Raw genomic sequence first — 15,341 nt, 5'->3', positions numbered from 1 at the left:
CAAAGATCGCGACAACCGACTCCAACAGTTGTTCCTGAAATGAAAGAAGGCCTAGGTACACTGCCCTCAGTTCCCTCCAATTTATTGACATGATCCTCTCCTCCTCTAACCAAAGGCCCGAAGCGGCTTCGGAGCCCAGGTGTGCGCCCCAACCTTGATCCGAGGCGTCTGACCAAAACATTAGGTCCGGAGGAACCGAAAGAAGAGATGTCCCTGACTTGAGGCGGTGAACTTGCATCCACCAACGGAGATCCTTCCGACATTGTGGAGAAGAGGCGACTATCGTGTCCTCGGACACGAAATCCCATGACTGGCGAAGTGTCGACTGAAGGGACCTCATTCTGAGACGACCTCCGGGAACCAGTTGGATGAGGGATGACAAATGGCCCAGGAGAGACCTCAGAAGCTTGTCTATCCGTTTCTGAGCGGGAGAAGCCCTCAAAATCTGGGAATTCAAAACAATCCCCAGATAAGTCATGATCTGGCAAGGGATTAGATTGGACTTGTCGAAGTTGACACGAATGCCCAACTCGACACAAAGAAACAGAACTATCTCCCTCGACCGGAGACATTTCTCTAGAGATTCGGCCTGGACTAGCCAATCGTCCAGATACCGAAGCATCCTTACATTTAACTGATGCAGAATAGCTGAAACAGGAGCCATCACCCGAGAAAAGACCTGTGGAGCAGTGGTGAGGCCGAAACAAAGGGTCTTGAACTGGAAAACTCCCGAGTCCGTGAAAAACCGAAGGTAAGGTCTGCTTCTTGGATGGATGGGGATTTGCAGATAAGCATCCTGCAGATCGATGGAAATCATCCAGTCCCCCCTTCTGACGGATGAAAGAACAGTCTGGACCGTCTCCATCCTGAACTTGGACTTTAGAATGAACTTGTTCAAAACCGAAAGATCTATGATGGGGCGCCAGGCACCCGAGGCCTTTCGAACTACAAACATCCGAGAGTAAAACCCGGGAGAAGGAGGAGCTCGCTCTATGGCATCCTTCTCCAAGAGGGCCGAAAGCTCCTTCTCCAAGGCTTGACCCCTGATTGAGTGAGGGTAATAACTGCTGAACTCGAGAGGACGATTGGAAAGTGGAGGTCTGGAAACAAAAGGGATCTCGTAACCTTCCTTCAGGACCTCCACCACCCAAGCATCCACCGCTCTCCCCTGCCAAGCTGACCAATGGCGGGAGAGACAAGCTCCTACTGCGGTCTCCAGGCGAGGTGATGACTCCTACTTCCGAAAATTCTTACGCAGAGACAAGGAAGAAGAAGAAGAAGAAGAAGGTCCTCCTGGAGGTTGAGCTCTTTCTCTGCCCTTAGAGCCACGCCAAGAACCTCTCCCGCGTTTCAAAGGGTGAGCACCAGAGGATGAAGTAGAGGCACCAGCAACCTGAGATGTACTCTGGAAAAAAGAGCCAGAAGGAGGTTGTTGGGCTGGAGCAGAAGGTACAGATCTGGTCCTAAACTTACGCTTACTCCTTGAAGGAACGGGAGGAAGACCAGAGGAAAAAGCTCTTGATAAGGCCCAGTGAGCTTTGGAAGAGGCATCACCTTGATGTTCCTTCAAAACCTCAGAAAGCACAGAAATATCGAAAAGGAAATTGCCAAAAGGAGAAGAGGACAACAGACGGGTTCTCTGAATCTCCGATACAGAGGAGGGTAACTGCGACAAATACAGGTTACGCCTTGGAGAAACAAGAAAGGCCTGCATTGAAGCAGCAAGCTTGTTCTGATGTACAGAAGCGATTGAAATGGATGAGCAGAATTTCTCAAAAAGAGGAGCATCAGGAGGAACAAACCCGGAGTCCTTGATATACATTAAAAGCCCTCCGAGGACCCACATATTGAAGGATTGAGCTTCTTGTAAGGAGCTCATAACAGACTCCATAGCAATAAAATCTTCAATTGAGACAGAGACCGAAGCCTTAGAAGGCAAGGGTTGACTTGAAAGTCGGACAAAATCAGGATTTGGCTTGGGGGGTCGAGAGAATGAAGAATCATCCGCCACCTGGTAAACTCCTCTCTGGTGTCGTAGAAGAGAAGAGAGCTTCCTCTTCCCTTCCCCGATCACCTTCGAAAGTTTAGCGGCAACGTCAGCCCTCACTCTCGCGAACCTCTGGGCAAAGGGAAAATGTAAAAATTCCCGTGACCGGGAACGGACCCGTCAAGAAAAATCAACCTTCTGTAATACAAACAAGCGGAGGCTGCTTCTGCTCTTTAGGCCTCGCCTGAGGAAGAAAACTCAAAATTAAATCAAAAAGTTTCTTGAATTCTACATCATGACATCCATTCGAGGAAACATCAATATCACACGAATCCGCGTCATCATCATCATCATCGTCAGATCCTAACTTAGAAACTTCCCCTGAAGTAAAATCCTGATGACTAGCTATCTTAGGCCTGACACTAATATCCCTCCCCCCTTCTCCTAAATAAGCGCCCTTTGGCACTGTTACGGGACTAACCGGGGACACGTTGGGTAAAGATTCATTAGGCACCTGCCCGGACCGGATCCCCCCTAGGCCTTCGCCACGACGGGGTTCACAAGCCGGGGTATCTGTCGCACCGTTACCCATGGTGCTGTCGACAGGTACCTGACGAGGAGCTGAAAATGAATCTAAAAGTGTGTTAGACATTCTAGTAAAGGCTTCTTGAAAATTCTCTGACAGATTGTTAAACTTAGCTGAAATATCTCTATCTAGACTAAGCTGTAATTTCTTAAAATTCTGTTTCCAGGTAGTTTCCATTGCCAAAATCTTTGAATCTACATCAGAAATAACTTCACTAATTACCGGTTGTACAGAGGGCAAAGCATCAATTAATTCGGAATCGGAGTCGTACGATAGCGAAACCGAAGAGCCAGAACCATGAGCGCCCAAGTCAAAGAATTCGTTAGATACAGTTCTAGCAATCGATTTCTTTTTCTCCTTAACCGATCTTTTACGCTGCAAGATTGTTTGGCGTTTCATATAAGCAGTCATATCCTCGTCAGACCAAGGCTTACATACGTCACAACGAGAAGTCAAGTTACAAACCTGTCCACGACAAGAGCTACAAATGTCATGGGGTTCATACTCCCTGCTACTCATCCTTGTCCCACAGACCGGGCAGTTCCTGATGTTGCTGGCAGAAGGAAGCATCGTAATTTCTTGGTAATCCATTGTAGAATTGGACAGGTCAGTAGTTCCGGGTCGCGCAAAAGTTCGTAATTTAAGATAAGAACCACAACAGAAATCAAAGCTAATTCACTATTTCGTGATGTAATGCGTGAGTGGTAATTCACATCAAGTCTCATTTAACAAATAATGAAAGCTTTAAAGGCACAAAAATGTTTAAGGAAATTTATAAAGAGCGGCCGTGATGTAAACAACACGGGCGCTTGTTAACAACTGATTTGAGGGAAGATTTTTGTATCTGTCAACGACAGTGTTGCCAACTGGCGGACAGAATAGGAGGTAACAGGGTTGCCAATGTGGTAAATTTTGGTGCGGTTTTTGGGGATTTAGGGCTAGATAAATTATATTAGGTAATGTTTATTAATAGTAGAGGTTCATTCTGTTGTTCTCATGTTGGACAACACCACGGTGGTCACCTATGTGAACAAGCAGGGAGGCCTGGTTGCATATTCCCGAAGTGCTCCGAGCTTCAGCCAGACTCCACTCCTACAGCCAGTGGGCAGAGATATCTCACTCTCCTAGCAGACGACGCATTTTGCTCCACCATAATGCCCTCTTTGTTCTCCTCCATCATTAGCTTATTTTGCTTGTTTTTATTATTTTTATGTTGTGTAAACATGAAATTCTGATACATATCCATATTTTATGATAGCAATATGCATAATTTGCTATATAAATCAATATTACGTATTCATAAATTTATTGTAATATGCTGCTAGCCAAAGTTCATTTAGTGAAAGTGTTTACATTACGATGTGAACGGATGCTGTGACAATTACACAAATACTGCCCACCTCTAGCCACCTCTCTGTCTGCTAAGACATCCTGAATTGGGAAAGACTGACGTGGTGGCATGGGTGCATGGTCCTTGACCACTCCATCCGATATACGCACAAGATTCCTTGGTTTCATGTGCAATTTAACCAGATCCAGCTAGGCGCTAGAAATGATCCTATTGTTAAGACCTCAGGTCTTAGAAAATTTGTCATATCTATGGTAGTCAAAGGGCTGATTGATTTGTAATTAACCAAAGATGAAACTACTACTTTCAGTCATAAGAGATACCCTTGCAGTTTGGCATGGCCTCCCCTCAGTCGTTAAGTTTTCTCAGCTTGAAACTTTAAGGACAAACTTTATTGAGGACAAGTTCTTAAGTGTATATGTTTATCTTATCATTGCTGAAAATAGCACCAACAATGAGAATACCTAACTACAACTGATTTTTGCTACAGTAAGATTTGCTTTACATGGGATAATGCTAGTATAAGGAGAAAAACTCAAGATTACACAACAAAAGAAGAGCAAATGGAATGCCTGGAGAGAATTTTAAAAAGCTAAAAGACACTGAGGATAGAATATGTTTCTAGTGCTAATCTGATTGAAGTTTCAAATAGTTAGGAAATTAAAGGTCCTGCACCATTCTAGAAGTACTGAATCATTGAATTTCAATTATTTCACCAAAGAGCAGAATCTAGTGATCAGTTGTTATAAAGAAATGTGTTGTGATTTATACAAATACTGAATCACTAAATCACAGTTATCTCACCAGTCACAATAAATAGGGCAACCGACTGACTTGAGTTTGCATCCTGGCATAATAATTACCACCACATGCAGGTCTTTGTACATAATTCCCTTATTCTTAACAATATGTTGCAGTTTTAAAAGTACTACATGTCATGTTCGTAAGAAATCTATAATTAAAAGCACCTGTAATTACTTGCACAAGATTTAATACTAATGTTACCTTATTTGTCAAGTAACGCTTGCTGGCTACACCTGGAAGCTGTAAAACTAATTCTAATGCCTCCATGACACTAAGATTCCCTCGAAGTTTCAGTGGTGCTATGTTTGCACGAGACTTGGTCCAGTGGAATTTCTGTGGAATACAAAAATTGAACTTCATAAGGTTATGGTTAACATATTAACTTACTCATTAGAGAAATCTTTAGCTGAATATAGCTAACAATTCCTACCACATTTACATGATCATTAACAGAACAGTTCTGCAACATAATCTGGTATGTAGATAACACACCCTCTTAAGCATGTAGCATTTATACAGACCTTTATCTGTCATTCTGATATAACTGGTTTTTCAGGGTTACTGCATTCTGCTAGTAACTTGCTAATGATTTGCCATTTTTGAAGAGGAAAGCAATTGCAAACTTGGGTAGTTTTATTTTGGACTGGTACATTGTATCAGTTACAGAGTACATAATGATGATGGTTACTGAATTCTGAAGTTCATCCTCTGTGGCAATATCCTTCCACATGAGAAAGTCTTCGTCAGTGTTGATCCCGGCCACATTTAACTCAGGCTTCACCGAGCATGATCACATCAAAAGACAGGTGTAACGTGGTGAGTCCTGCTCGTTATACACAAGATAATCAGGAGGTGGTCAAATGTATGCTGATTGCCAATTGGCAGAGGAGGAAATGCATGCCATTAATTGGCTGGCAAGATTTCGTCATAAACCAGTATGAGAGAGAGAGAGAAAAGAAGAGTTGTTTTACTTAAAAGTGAAATGGAAAGGTTATTTCTGTAAAATACTATCACATACAAATTTTGTAATTACAATTTTATTATTATTATTATTATTATTATTATTATTATTATTATTTGAAAATATTAATCTACATACGTCATACATGTACCATAAAAATTCTCTCATCTCAGTATAAGAGAGATAGAGAGAGAGAGCAAGGATTATTATTTTTATTAATGTTATTTATGGTAATTTACACATAAAACCTTGAAAACTTATAAAATTTACACATAAAACCTTGAAAACTTATAAATTACATAAAAAATTAAACAAAGACTTTTGCATGAGGGGTTCTGGAACCTAACCTCGCATAAGTTCGAGGTATTATGTATTGTATTTCAAGAGGGCCCATAAGGACAATTCAAGGATACAAAACTGGGGTATGGAGTGGTCCCTGTTGACACGATTCATGATTAGAATGATGGTTTCACCTACAGGAACATTTGTAAATAAGGATTCGACATCCAAAGAAGCAATAGCTCCAACTCCACGAGAGCCTTAGATCTTTTCTAGGTATTCCACTAATGAACACAGGCTGTGGTGGTCTGGTACACAAGGTGTGAGGATCTGATTGAGGCACTTAGCTAAACCATAAGGGGTTTCTGTGTTTATGGGTCTTCGCATTCCGATACATGTACCCTAAAAACAGTGGTCTCTGGTGATGGGAGTGGAGAGGTGTGGGCAGGTCTTTGTTCATTACATTCATCTTCATTTGGGTCTTCTCCTTCAATGACACAAGGGGGATCTGCTTCAGGGTTATCTTCAGCAATATTATCCTCGCCATTAGGATCAAGTAAAATATGCTGCTTACCATTCCCACTTATTTCAGGTCATTGTTCTTATAATTTCACTATCTCATTACTAAGTCTGTGATATTCTTTTATCAAAAGGATAGAAAAAACTAATATACTAAATTGAATGCAGCTGATGCAGCTATCACTTTCAATACTATTAGATGCTTAAAAGATGTTCTTTTACCTACACATGCTAATCTATACCTGCACAACCCTTTGGCCCACAAGGAAAGTGGCACCAGGAGCTCAAGAGATCCTTTCTACAATGCCAGCTAACCACCAAGATAGAAGAATGCAGCATACATGCTAATGAGATAGTGAAATTAAAAGAACAATGGGCGGAAGTGAGAAAGAACGGTGATCAGTACATTTTAATAGCATGTACATATATGTACATCCTAATGCCAAGGATGATATTGCAGAAGACAGCCATAAAGCAGGTCCCAATGGAGTTTCTGAAGGAGAGGACCATGGTGAAGATAAATCTAATGAACAGAGACCCACTTACCACTCACTGCAATATCGGGAGAACATCATGGAATGCCTTAGCCACCTCCAAGAAAAGGACCTGAAGCAGTAGGTGAGAGCCATTGCCCATAAGCTTGTTACCCTGAATTTACTTCAACAAAGAATATATCAACCTTACTATGAATCTACTCCTGACTAAGATGCCTTACTTTCTTTAGACCGTAATTGCCACATTGTAACCAGGTGTAAACCTCTTGAAAAAATACATGAAATCAAGCTATATTTGACTCTATATAACATGAGTGCGCCCACCGTATTTATACCACAGGCTCTCACAACCTCTAATGCCTGCTGACGACATCTTTGTTCAAGTCGATGCCGAGAATGAGGTACAAGCCCTCCGTCAGGCATTTCAGCAGTGCAGCGTGCTGAATTACACGGTTGAATACAGCACCGATGATTGGCTCCCCTTCCTCGACGTCCTTGTGAGTAAGACGGAGGACGGCCTCCGTACTTCCGTCCACACAAAGAAAACCAACCTAGGACTTTGCCTCAATGGTGACAGCGAGTGCCCCGCCAGATTCAAAAGCACGACCGTCAGGGCCTTTGTCAGGAGAGCCCTCTCCCACTGCTCGACCTGGCAGGACACTCATCAGGAACTCGACCACGCCTCCCAAGTACTCATTAATAATGGGTATATTCAAATAAATTAATAAGCAGAGAAGTCCGTACAGCCCTGGAGAAATGGTACGGTAGTGAGAGCCTGTAACCTCGCCCCCAGGATAATATCAAGCTGTATTACAAAGCCTTCATGAGTTCACATTATGGTGAAGAAGAGGACTCGGTTAAGAAAATTATTTCTGAAAATATCAACCTGATTATTTACTACCAGAATCTGAGGACGCGCGACCTTATTATGAAAAATAACCCCTCTCCACAGGTAACGAGACCCCCTGAAGCAGACGCATGTGGTGTACCAGTATACATGCCCAGTCCGTGGTTGCAGCGTCGCCTACGTTGGTATGACTACCATGCGCCTGTCGAAGAGACTCTCATGCCACGCCCAAGAGGGGGCTATCAAGAATCACGCCCGCACCAAATATCAAGAGGCCATCTCCCGGGATGTGATCATCCAAAACACGAAGATCATCGGGAAGGTCCCTGATGCCTGTCGGTTACGCCTGCTGGAGGCGCTTCTCATCCAGCAAGTAAAACCTACACTAAATACGACGCAGGAAGAATTTCTCCTCCCTACGAGTATGAGAAGACCTGCCACCAACAATGACACCACCGAGCACGACAAATCCACGGAAGACAACGCCCCTGAACGAGATACTCCTGCAGCTAACCATAATCAAGTTAGCCGTGACGTCCCGCAGCGTAGCGAAACGCCCATCAACGTAACCGCTCCACTAAGGAGGTCAAGGCGGCTGCAGGACTTACAGCATCGCAACCATCAACGCATGGAAAGTGGCTTGAGACCCGGTTCAAGCCACCAATGAAAACGAAGACCTACCGCCACCAGCCAATAGTAGATCAGCATGGGGCAGACCCCCTGCTGTCAACTCCAAATATAAACGAGGACGGACACCGCTCCAAGATCATCCACCATCAGCTTCCCAGCCCGAGGATGTCTGGCAGCTCCAGACAAAAGCTTGCTTGCTTGAGAGAGAGAGAGAGAGAGAGAGAGAGAGAGAGAGAGAGAGAGAGAGAGAGAGAGAGAATATATATATATCGTTAATGACTTTGATAACTATGGTATCATAGTTTATCAGTAAAATTCAAATATATTCACCAATTTTGACTCTGTATTTGATCATGACCTCCATAGGCGCTCTACTAGCCTGTCTAAGTAGCATGGAAAAAGCCGCTATTCGGAAAATAGAGAAGAATCTCTACAAGTGTAACGCTGCTTTTAATAAAGTATATTTCTGGGCCTAACCTGTGTCGCCCAGTGAAATGTTCCTATAGCACTCATTTCTAAGGTATAAATATTGCTAAATATACAAGAGAAAAAGCTACATGGATTATACCAGGATAAACCTGGTTCGCTCACCCCTGTATAGGGTGGGTGTCGGTATAAAACTGGGGCGAGTGAAACCACTACCAGAGGTCCCCTGCCATTTAGTCTCTTCCTTTGTCAATTTCCCCCTTCTAAAGAGGAGCCGTACCAAAGCCATCTACTGCCCGCTACTGCTACAACTAGCGCCTCAATCGTCATTCCTTTTAATAGCACTAGTGTGTAGACACAAGTTTTTTGGAAGTCTCTTATTTTGGACTTAATTAAGATGTCTGAGCATCAGAAATCTTCTGTATCTAAGTTGAGTACTGCAATTATCAATTTGTTATTGTAAGGGTAGCAATTTTAATCATAAGTATGTTTAGGCATTTGTTTATATACGTGAGCCCCGCATGCGCCGCTCCCGAGTCAGCCATTACATGCATCGCTACCGGTAACTTTTATTCTTGACGACTTTCAATTAGTCATCCATACTAATTGTAGTCACGTTGATATTGATTTTAGCATTTGCTCAAGAATTTACGAGTTTATTATAGATATTCTGACGTTTTATGATATGTATCCTTGGCGTGAGGGTTATACTAGCCTACTCACCCAGACCTCATTGGTTTGGGAAGTAGGCTAGGCTGGAATTCCTTTATCCTACCCGTATAGGCTGCTCCCCTCCGATTCATTGGATGGGGAACTTAGCCTTATCCCTTTTCCCTTGGTCTTCTATGAGGAGGATACCTCCTTCACCTGACCAGGCCGAATATTCATTGAAGGAGGGCTGTATGGCCCTCATGGGCCTTCGTTTCTGTCCCTTGAGCCACCCTGGCCTAACGGTCCAGATCGTGAATGAATTTACGTTTTTGGAAGGTTAGACTAGCTGCTCAAAGCCTCCCTGGCCGACCTGACCAGATCGTTCCGATTATGCAAAGGTTAGGCTAACCGCTCATTAGAACAGTATACGCACCTATCCCCTCCTTCTCCTCATTCTCCTTTATCCCCTCTCACGCCAGGGCTATTATATTGCGTTTATTATCATATGGTATATCGTATTGTTGTATTGTACTCAGTGGACAGTCGGCCTATAGACCAGCTGTCCCTGTGATCAGTTGGATCCACATCTTACCGGGAGGTGTCCCACCTGGCCAGTTGGAGTGACCAACTGATCGCGAGTGAGCCACCCCTCTAGACGACCTCCCTCCCCCCATCCCACCTTGGTGGGGTGTCACAGCTCGCCAGTCGCTACCCCAGGTAGCCTCCTCGCGGGAGGAGGGTAGGGGGTACAGTCGGAGGAGTGGTACTCCTCACCTTTCGTAGTGGGGGTGGTTCAGGGGTGCCCACCCAGACGAGCCCTGGTAGACCACCCAGCTCGTCAGGACGGTAAACACCGCGTACTACCTCATCTCGCCGTTCCTATCCCCAGTCCCCTATCCAGCATCTATCCTTCCGCCCCGGCGGGTCTGGGATCCGGCTAGAGTTCGGTTAAGCATATAACAAGCACGATCCCTCATATGATCAGATTCAGGCCTAGGTTTTACCTATTTTCCCTGTTTCGATCCCTTAGCCGGACCCGGGGATAGAGAGAGATAGTATTGAATGGGAACTGGGCCTGGAACGAGCGTAGAATACAGTGCATAGGCACAGTAATTTATTTAAGTTTTAAGTTATGTTATATGCTTTAGGTTCATTTACTACGCCGGGCATTTCTACCCCAGCGGGTATCCTAGGACCAAAAGTACTTTGATTTCCCTTCACTAGCTTCTCCCCCGTTTTACCATTGTACCCCTGTGCCCCACTCCAGTGGAGGCAGACATGAGCTAAGAGAGGCGATCCTAGTTTACTAAGAAAGCCTCTCCAGTGCCGACGGATTCAGGCCAGGTTTAACCTTTCCCTGTTCTGTTGGTACCAAGCCTAAATTTTATATAAAAGACTATGAGGAGAATGCATAACGGGGCCGGAAAGCTGGCGGGAGAGAATGAATATGAATGCCTTTTATATAAATGCCGCTGGAATTTATTACGGCGACTATAATGTAGGAAGGCATGTTCCGCCAGTCATCTCCGGTGGGTCTATATATTGCGATATTCTTGTATCAATTATAACTTAGTGCATGCCCCGCTGGATACATCTCCGGTGGGTCTATATATTACGATACTCTTGTATCAATTATAACTTAGTGCATGCTCCGCCGGATACATCTCCGGCGGGTCCATATAATGATACTCATGTATCATTTTAACTTACAGTTAGTACGCTGTCAGGAGACAGCATGTTCTGCAATCCTGCAGCAGCCGTGCGGGCATGAAGTGTGCCGCACTCATGCAGGTTGTGCGGTCCAAGTGGACGACTTGTTGGTCTCGCACCCAGATGGGTGCGAAGGCTGCTACAATTTGGTGTTAGACCTCACTACCCAGACAAACCCCCAAGCCGTCAAGGACTCGGCCCTCTCCACCCTCAAGATCTGGGTGGGAGGATTTGGCCGCAACATCAAGGCCAACAGCCCTACATGCTGGCTGAGGAAATGTGCTCCCTCATCTACCCCTATGCGAAGATGTCAGCAGCGGTAGCGGTGGACTTGGCGGCCCCGATCATCGCCAAGATCCGCAAGGAAACACAGACCGCGAGCCAATGACAATTGACTGTTGCTACACGGGCTAAAGTTCTGTCCTTTAGCCCTTCTCATTCCTCTTCTTCTTCATTTCAGAGACCTACGACTTCTAGGGACAAGTCGGGGTCGGTAATCCCTAAAGTAAAGGCTAAAATAGACGCCCATAGGTCTATTACCAAGTCCCTCCCTAAGCCTTCCAAACCGAAGCCCCTTAGGGAAAGCTGTTCTGGTCCGTCATCAGCCCCCAACTGATGACGGACACGACAAAAGCTGCCACAACTAGGCAGGGATCGAGGGCAAAAGCGTCTAAACCCAGATCCCAGGAGCCTGGATTTGACTCAACAGCCTTTTACAGATTGCTGATGCAAGAGATAGGGAACTTGGTTCAATCCAAGTTCCAAGAGATCTCAGCTCAGCTGGTCTCGAGCCTGGGGACGTCAGGTCAGTCTATTCAGTCTTTCACAGAAAGACTGAAGAACCAAGAGACCTTGATGCAGGAAGTCCTTCAGTCCGGAGAACCAAAGGAACCCCGGGCAGTACCGGACGCTTCTAAATTGCCACCCTTCAAGAACAATAACCCTTGGAGGTTAGCAGCACATGCCCCCTTCTCAGATGCTGACAATCGAGGAGTGTGGAACTCGGCCAGTAGATTTTTGAGTTCTTTCCGCCGGGTCTCCAATTTCCCTTTTCAGGTTATGCGCGCCTGACAAAGGAGGCATTGATCAGGGAAGACTAAGTACCTAAAGAAACGGTCATCTTCCCCAGAGACCAAGCTAAATCAGCCTGGGTTCAAACCCTATCTGATTGGGAGTGCACTAACACGAAGCTGACACGCCACAAAAGTCCCTTCACGATGTTTGTAGTGCCTGATGACACTCCCATTCCGTGTACCTCTAAGGTGGTAGAGCTTACACTTCAGGCAGCAGCAGAGGACAAACCCATGCCTCAGATCAGAGAGACGGATTTACCATCCGTGCTCTTCCCGGGAGGTATGGAGTGCTGGGTAGATGCCCCAGCAACATTCTCGGTAGGCAAATTGAGCCAAGATTGTGCTACGACGCTCTTAGGCGAGCGCTTACCCAGACTCCCAGAGGCACTGGTAAAGGTGGAGTATGTAGCCAGATGTCGCTTGTGTAGGTCTATCAATTCCGCCACTATAGCGGAAATGACGACCCTGGTCTACACGGACAAATCATTGTTCAAGATCCTGACGAAGTCATTGCTTCACACCTTACAGTGTGATGTGTATGACTTTGCAGTAGCCAGGACGAACTGCAGGAAGCACGTCTTGGCCGATGCTTCCAGTCGCCATGAACCAAATAGGCTCAACAAGCTTCGATCTGGGGTGCGAACCTGTTCCCTGAGACCGTAGTGAACGAAGTTCTGGGTGAAGCAGCTAGTGTCAACCAGAGCTTGCGAGTTCGCTGGGGCCTGATCCCCAAGAGGAGATTTGAATCCTCTGGAGCACAGCCCAGGGGTAAGAAGAGAGCAAGGAAATTTCAGTCCTTCTAGACTACCCAACCTCAAACAATGGTCCAGGCTGTTCCAGTAGGCCAGCTGAACCAACCATCCACCTCAAAGGCTCAGCCTCAACAACAGTTCGTGCTGCTGCAGAGCCAACCCTCTCAGCAGCCCAAAGCTCGGTCACTTTTACCTCTTCCCCGGCCTTTAATGCCTCCTACGAGAACCAGGAGGTATTTAACAGGTGCAATAGGTTTGCAAGAGGTAGTCGAGCCAGAGGAACTTTCTGCAGAGCTGGCAGAAGAGCATCCGGCAGAGGAAGAGGCTTCAGAGGAAGCCGGGGTAACCGACCCTCAGCGAACCAGTGAGACTCCTCAGGTAGGAGTAAGGCTGGACTTATTCAAGAACCGCTGGAAATTCAGCACTCGGGCGCACAAGATGATAGCAAAAGGACTGGGATGGAGTTGGGAGAAAGGGCCTCCTCCATCAACCAGTTTTAATCAACATCCTACAGCGGACCTAATAAAGTACACTCAAGACCTTCTTCAAAAAAGAAGGTAATTACAAAGAGCAAATACTTAAAAGTTTCAAGGACTCTTGTTCAGCATTCCAAGAAGACTCAAACAACCAAGAATAATATTAGACTCATACATTCAATGCGACAAGTTCCATATGCCGTCACCACCTCTATAGATCTTACAGATGCTTACCATCATGTTCCAGTAGCAAGACACTTCCGGCCCTTCCTAGGCTTCAGGTTAGGCAAACAGGCTTACGCCTTCGATGTAATGCCGTTCGGGCTCAACATAGCGCCCAGAATATTTACAAAGATAGCAGAAACAGTAGTACAAGAACTGAGAGCTCAAGAGATAATGCTAATAGCCTACCTAGACGACTGGCTCATCTGGGCCTCAAATGACAGAGAATGTCTCAGAGCAACCCACAAAGTGATGAGATTTCTGGAATCCCTAGGATCCCAGATAAACCGCTAGAAATCCCGACTCACTCTGGCACCACGGTTTCAGTGGCTGGGAATACAATGGGATCTCAAATCACACAACTTTTGATCCCGCCGGTGAAACGAAGGGAAATAGCAAAGGCTACGAGGCACTTCCTCAAAGGCAGACAAACATCCCAGGGGGAACCAAGAAAGAATCTTAGGTTCACTCCAATTCGCCTCAGTAACAAATGTTATACTAAAAGCCAAACTGAAGGACATAAACCGGGTTTGGCGGGCCAGAGCGAACAGGAAATTGCGAGACAAAATTTCCTGCATCCCTTAGATACCACGGAAGACACTCTGTCCATGGACAGAAGTCAAGAACCTGGCAAAATCAATACCATTACAGTTCCCTCCCAAGTTTAGTGGTCCACACGGACGCCTCACTAAGCCGTTGGGGGGGATACTCCCAATACGAAAAGGTTCAAGGCACTTGGCCACTAACACTCCGCCAGCTTCATGTCAATGTTTTAAAAGCCATGGCACTATTTCTAACCCTAAGGGAACTCTCTCCGGCGAGGAGGATCCATATCAGGTTAGTATTAGATAGTGCAGTAATAGTCCACTGCATAAACAGAGGTGGTTCCAAATCAAGCCACATAAATCATGTCATGATAGCAATCTTTTTGTTGGCAGCAAAGAACCAGTGGCATCTGTCAACAACTCACCTGTCAGGTGTAAGGAACGTAGTGGCAGATGCACTGTCAAGGACAACTCCACTAGAGTCGGAATGGTACTTAGACGACGTGTCATTCAAATGGATCAGTCAGCAAAGCCCTGGTCTCCAAGTAGACTTATTTGCCACAGAATCCAACCACAAATTACAGTGCTATGTTGCTCCCAATCTGGACCCCATGGCCCAGGCCACAGACGTCATGTCCATAGATTGGAACATTGGCAGAGGATTTACCTATTTCCTCCGATAAATCTACTAATGAAAGTCCTGGACAAACTCAGATCCTTCAAAGGACGGATTGCGCTTGTAGCTCCCAACTGGCCCAAGAGCAATTGGTACCCGTTACTAGGGGAATTGGGACTCCGCCCCCAACAGATCCCCAACCCGAGGCTAACACAGTCAGTACAAACGAGGACTGTGTGCGCTTCCTCAAGGATTCACTATGCCCTAAAATTGTGATACGACGCTCTTCAGTGACCTTTTACCCAGACTCCCAGAAGCACTGGTAAAGGCGAAGTATGAAGCCAGAAGTCGCTTGACTAAGTCTATCAATTCCGCCACTATAGCGGAAATGACAACCTCGGTCTATACGGACGAA

At 45.5% G+C, this 15,341-nt stretch overlaps 1 protein-coding gene across 1 annotated transcript in view; it reads right to left on the bottom strand.

The window, feature by feature from the left end:
* Window positions 1-15,341, bottom strand: part of LOC135198173 (phosphoribosylformylglycinamidine synthase-like) — a 210,516-nt gene that overhangs the window by 86,712 nt on the left and 108,463 nt on the right. The window contains 1 exon segment of the mRNA XM_064225692.1: window positions 4,927-5,058. Coding sequence (XP_064081762.1) covers window positions 4,927-5,058 — 132 coding nt within the window.

The sequence above is a fragment of the Macrobrachium nipponense genome, chromosome 21, assembly GCF_015104395.2.
Source record: "Macrobrachium nipponense isolate FS-2020 chromosome 21, ASM1510439v2, whole genome shotgun sequence".
Classification (NCBI taxonomy): domain Eukaryota; kingdom Metazoa; phylum Arthropoda; class Malacostraca; order Decapoda; family Palaemonidae; genus Macrobrachium; species Macrobrachium nipponense.
This window is presented reverse-complemented; position numbering and strand designations above follow the sequence as displayed.